This window comes from Priapulus caudatus, unplaced genomic scaffold (genome assembly GCF_000485595.1).
Source record: "Priapulus caudatus unplaced genomic scaffold, Priapulus_caudatus-5.0.1 Scaffold300, whole genome shotgun sequence".
In the NCBI taxonomy this organism is placed as follows: domain Eukaryota; kingdom Metazoa; phylum Priapulida; class Priapulimorpha; order Priapulimorphida; family Priapulidae; genus Priapulus; species Priapulus caudatus.
Genome location: NW_014577361.1, coordinates 49145 through 55370, shown reverse-complemented (window position 1 = coordinate 55370; position 6226 = coordinate 49145). Strand labels below are relative to the sequence as shown.

At 46.4% G+C, this 6226-nt stretch overlaps 1 protein-coding gene across 1 annotated transcript in view; it reads right to left on the bottom strand.

Annotated features, from left to right (window-relative positions):
- Positions 1-5894, bottom strand: part of LOC106808729 (formin-J-like) — a 46747-nt gene extending 40853 nt beyond the window's left edge. Inside the window, exons 1-3 of the mRNA XM_014811561.1 lie at positions 5829-5894; positions 5094-5184; positions 2432-2547 (exon numbers count right to left, since the gene is read on the bottom strand). Coding sequence (XP_014667047.1) covers positions 2432-2547; positions 5094-5184; positions 5829-5894 — 273 coding nt within the window. The remainder of the gene's footprint in view (positions 1-2431; positions 2548-5093; positions 5185-5828) is intronic.
- Between the last annotated feature and the right edge of the window lie 332 nt (positions 5895-6226).

The following is a 6226-nucleotide window of genomic DNA, read 5'->3' as shown; positions in this document are numbered from 1 at the left end:
TCCGTCGCCGTCTGTTCGTCTTCCTGTCCGTCGCTCGTCCGTCCGTCACGTCCCGTCCCGCCGTCCTGTCCATCCGTCCGCTGTCTGGTCTGTCTGTCTGTCTGTCTGTCTGTCTGTCTGTTGTCTGTCTGGTCTTTTGTCCTCTCTGACTGATCTGTATACATGTAGATATGTATGTCTGCCTGACTTGACTGTCTGTCTGACCTGTCCTGTCGTGTCTGTCTCGTTGTGCGTGCTGTCTGTCTGTCTGTCTGTCTGTCTGTCTGTCTGCTGGTCTGGTATCTTGACGTGAATTATCTTGCCTGTCTGTCTGTCTGGAACTGACCTGACTGCTGTCTATCTGCCATGTCTGCTCCTGTCTGTCTGTCTGACTGACTGGCTGTCTATCTGTCTGTCCTCTCTCTCTTCACAAATATCTCTCTCCCTCCCTCTCTCCGTCAATGCAGGTCGCCTGCACGATCATATGCGAGTTTGTGAGAAACTACTGGCCTATATATACAGACCGCCTTCTCGCCTTCAATTCCGAACTGGCCGTTGGCCGGTGCGGTTACGCGAGCAGATCTGCTGGGGGCCGCGACAGCAAAAAGACAAAGACGCGGCCGGCGGAAGAACTCGAACAATTGATGAGTGATTTACGCGAGGGCGCTCCGCGAGAGAGAAAAGAACCTCGTCGGTGTCCAACAACGGAGCCGGTAATCAACCTGAGAGCTGTTGTGTTCACCACCGACGAACATCAGCCAAAGTCATCCTGCAGCTAGAGCACCGCGGCCCAACGAACCCGCCAGCATGGTGATTACCCTCGCGGACGACGCCCTTGCGCCGCTGCTCGTCACACTTGAAATGTGACACATGAGCATCACTTTTGTACGTCGGTATTAGCTATAAGCTTGCGTAATACTAGGGGGTTGTTTTAAGCGGCGCGAACACAAGACGCATTAACGTGATATTCGCTCTATCGTTAATATGAGACATGTGACCATCTTCATACGGAAGCATATATATATACCACAAAACACACACACACAGCACACACACACACACACATAACCACACACACACACACACAACACACACACACACACACCACACACACAACACACATGCACACGCACACGCACAAGCACACGCACACGCGCACACGCACACACGCACACACACACACACACACACACACACACACACACACACACACACATACACACAGCACACACACATAGTATACTATATATATATATATATATATATATATATATAGAGAAGAGAGAGAGAGAAGGAGAGGGAGAGAGAGAGAGAGTAGAGAGAGAGAGAGAGCCCGAGAGAGAGAGAGAGATAGACGCCAATGGACATTGGACGAATATAGACACACACACACACACACACACACATCCAGATAATCTGGTCACGGCAAAAAGGGTACTGAAAGCGTCGTTGTGTATTAGTTATAGGCTACCGTATACAACTTAACGTGCCACCGACATGTGAGTGTATTATAGGGCAATTGTTATTGATGTTCACAGGTAATTGAATGTCAGCATGGTTCGTGCGCGAAACTAATAATATGTTATAGTTCTCAAATGTCGAGTCTACTCTAGTTTCTGTCTAGTTATTGATAAAGCAGACGAGCAAACGACATGTAGACCTCGTTACTGTGACGGTGCTGCGTCTAGCCGACTCAGTTGAACCTATCGGATGGGTACGTCTTACAGATCGTAACAATCACGAATGTTGTACGGGGGAATATCCGCCCATACGTGAGCACATATGCGTGTGACCGCTTCCCTGTAATCACGAGTCCTCGCAGGGATATCCTTGCCATACGTAATCACCAACTGTCGAAACTCCCGTTTCCGAAAAGAAACAGCATTCTGAGCCATTCTCAAATATTATTATTATTAATATTATTATTATATTATTATAATTATTACCATTACCGTCATTATTATTTTTATTATCGGGAAGGATTAAGTCGGTTATACATAATTGACAGGGAGTACTGTTTCAAATGAAGCTACAAAAGTTGCTAAGCAGTGCGCGTACAAATGCGCAATGATAATTAATAAGGTTATCTGGCTTGTAAACAGTGACTAGTCAATTTCAGTAAAACTTTCATATTCATCAATCGTCATATCAGTGGTGAATTAAAAAAATGGTCACAACAATTTGTTGAAATAATTGTTGTTGGGTTGTCGTACGATGATCAAATAAAAACAATAGTTTTTATACACTCTTGATCACACAAATAAGGATACAGTTGGTCTTCCTGTGCATGCATGGACACTACTTCGAGGTGTCGATTTCGAATCAGTTGCCCGGCAGCGAAATTCCGTCTGCAGTTGGCGGGCAGGCGTGGATTCGCGATGACATTGTAACATTAGAAACCGCGAGAAATTAGCAAAATTGTAATGGCGTCTGAAATATCGCAACTGCCTACCTTGTAGTGCTGCAGCGTCTCAATGACTCGCTGATATCCCTCAGGTGAATGGCTGCATAGAGACGTGAGAAGTTCCCATATCTTGTGCCGCCGCTGTATGTTTTTGTCGGCAATTGCTGCAACATAAAGAATGACCGACGTCAGAAACACACACTTGTGAAATTCAACTAAAGTTTTATGAGGATATCGGAAACCGGACGCGAAAAAAAATACGTAGCATGTCGCACGTAGCATGTCGCATGTCGCATGTCGCACGTAGCATGTCGCATGTCGCACGTAGCATGTCGCACGTAGCATGTCGCATGTTGCATGTCGCAACTGATTCGCACGAGAGCGAACGACGTGCCAACAACATGCTCACGAACAACGCAGAGATTCACGGCGGATAGGCACGGCATCGACTAGTCGCACGTATTTTCACATGAACGCGTGTAAAACTCAAGTGTCTAAATCGGAGCACAGTTAGCAGTTAGCACAGTTAGCCTGTAATGGGACCAACCGCGTAACATGTGTCGTTCATGTTGGTCGGAATCTATAGATCAGATAGAGTATCTATAATAGAATCAGGAGTGAATAATAATAGATCTACTATTATTCACTCCAGATAGAATCAGGATCTATAGCTTATCTTAGATAGGTCTATGTTTCAGATAGATGGATCCTAGACGAGAGACGTTGGATAACGATGTAGCTGCGCAACAACGTCGATACACTGTCTACAACGTATCTACCACGATTAACGTTGCAGCTTTCGAGGGTCTAAAATAAACGTGTGTATTCCCCACGCATCACCCGTCAGGTATTGGGGATTCGTAAGGACATAAACGTATTTGCATCGCTTCTGCATCGAGTCGCTGACGCGTACATTGGCGGGCTATAAACTTTACGCTCATGTGCGGACGTAACCCGCAAACACGGCCACCTTGTTTACCTGGCCACACCGGCATCGCGTATACGTATATATGCCGACAGCTATGCTTGTGACTATATATATAGCAAAATATGCGGGATGTTAGGTGTTTGAGGTAAGGGTGTATCGGGATTATGAGGTACAAGGCTTACGGCCTTGTGGAGGCCTGCATGTACGCATGCGTAGTAGATTGAGCTGATTACTGTGATCTAGTGCTAGCTGAAGCATGTTATCAAAACAGCGTTTTCTTTGCGACATGTCGACGATGTAGGCCGCAATATGGCGACCCTCTAATCGTAAGGCACCGTGAGAATTTGTCCGTCTCTTACCACCTACCCTACCGGCACCATCACCGGTACTTGCGGACAGGTGTGCGCCGCGGAGCGCGTAAGAGCAGGGTAGACGACTAGGTCAAAAGAGATGTGACAAAGATGCATTCAACAGCTTATGGAAAAACCTACTGCAGAATCGGCGTATTGTTAGGCGTTCTCTTAGATGAAGGTCAGAAATCGGGTCATCCGCCGCCGCTCGCACTAGTCATGCCCGCGAGCTGTGTGCGGCAGGGTCTAACGTTGTTTCATTCTATATCTAGTGTCGTGATTGCGCCACTGGTGAATCCAGGAATGAGACAACAAGGCAGCGAAGTGGGGTTGGGCGAAGCTTTGCTATAGGGTCCAGCCGCACATGTTAGTGCTTCATACGGTAATTTTCTGTGAGACTCCAGTGAGCAGTGGATGTGGGAAACTATATGTAAAATTGCGCTTTATATTGCTCATAAATGATCGAGATAATTCGCGTTTTAATCTTATTCCCTTTCTGTGGATGATTTTTGGATGGCCCCGGTGATCCCCCACCCACCCCCACCCACGGATCTACAAGTGGCGTGCGCTCATGCATAACGACCGAGTGTGGGACGATGAAATGGACGATGCAATTACACTGTTTACTTGTTATTTCGAGTAAACTTGTCTAACCTTGCATACGTACACACACACACCACACGCACGCGCGCGGCGCGCGCACGCAGCGGCACAGCAGCGCACGCACGACGGCACAGCAGCGGCACGCACGCACGCACGAGCCACGGAAAAAACGCAGGGGCACGCACGCACACCACACACGCACGCACGCACGCAGCGCTACGCACACACACAGACACACGACACGACACACGCGCGCGCAACGCAACGCACGCACGCACGCACACACACACACACACACACACACACATCACACACGTAGATGCACGGCACGGAACGCAGCGACCCACGCACACACGTACACGCACGCCCGAACGCACGCATACACCCACGCACATACGCATATACACACACACACACCACACACACACATGCCAGAATATCTGCTCACGCAAAAAGGTGTAGCTGCAAAGCGTCGTTGTTGTCATTTAGTTATAGGGTTACCGTATACAACTTAACAGTGGCCACCGAGCATGTGAGTGTATTATATATATAGGGCAATTGTTATTGCATTTTCAGCAGCGTAATGAATGTCAGCAAATGGTTCGTGCGCCGCTGAAACTAAATAATGATGTTATATGTTGCTCAAATCGTGCGGAGTCTACTCTAGTGTCTGTCTAGTTATGATAAAGCAGACGAGCAAAACGACATGTAGACCTCCGTTACTGTGGACGGTGCTGCGTTCTAGCGACTGCAGTTGACCTATCGGATGGGTAGTCTTACAGAATCGGTAACAATCACGAATGTTGCTACGGGGGAATATCCCCCATACGTTGAGGCACGATATGCGTGTGACGCTTCGCCTTGGTAATCACGATCGAGTCCCCTCGCAGAGAATATGCCTTGCCATACGTAATCACCAACTGTGCGAAAGCTCTCGTTCCGAAAAGAACACAGCATCTGAGCCATTCTCAATCATTATTATTATTAATATTATGTATTATATTATTTATAATTATTACCAATTACGCGTCATTACATTATTTTTTATTATCGGGGAAGGATTAAGTCGTTATACATAATTGACAGGGAGTACTGCTTTTCAAATGAAGCTACAAAAGTTAGGCTAAGCAGTGCGCGCGTACAAGATTGCCGGCAATGTAATTAATAAGGCTTATCTGGCTTGTAAACAGTGGAGCTAGTCAATTTTAGCTAAAAACTTTTTCATATATCATCAATGCGTCATTATGCAGTGGTGATATTTAAAAAACATGGTCACAACATTTGTTGAAATAATTGTTTGTTGGTTGTCGTACATGTCAACATAAACAATAAGTTTTTTATAGACACTCTTATTAGCACACAAATAAGGATAGCAGTTGGTCTTCCCGTGCATGCTATGGACACTAACCTTCGAGTGTCGCATTCGAATCAGTTGCGGCCAGCACGAAATTCGTCTGCAGTTGGCAGCTACGGCGTGGATTCGCCGATGACATTTGTAACATTAGAACGCGAGAAATTAGCAAAAGATTGTAATGGCGGTTCTGAAATATCGAACTGCCGCTACCTTGTAGGTGTTGCGCAGCCGTCTCCATGACTCGCTGGATATGCCCTCAGTGTGAATTGCTGCCATAGAGACGTGAGAAGTTCCCGATATTCTTGCTGCCGTCCTGCTGTAATGTTTTTGCTCGCGCATTGCCTGGCCAACATAAAAGACATGACCGACGTCATGAAACACAACTTGTAAATTCAACTAAAGTTTTTATGTAGGATATCGGAAACGTCACGCGATTGCCGAAAAAAATATTCTATACACACACGACAGCGCATACGTACGCACGACGCGAGAGATATATTACTTCGTGACCGAAACGATGGGTATTTCACCGTGTTATGGGAAAATAATTATACTGCAGTGCAGATGAATCATATATACTTTTATATGCGAATAGCTGATTCTATCAC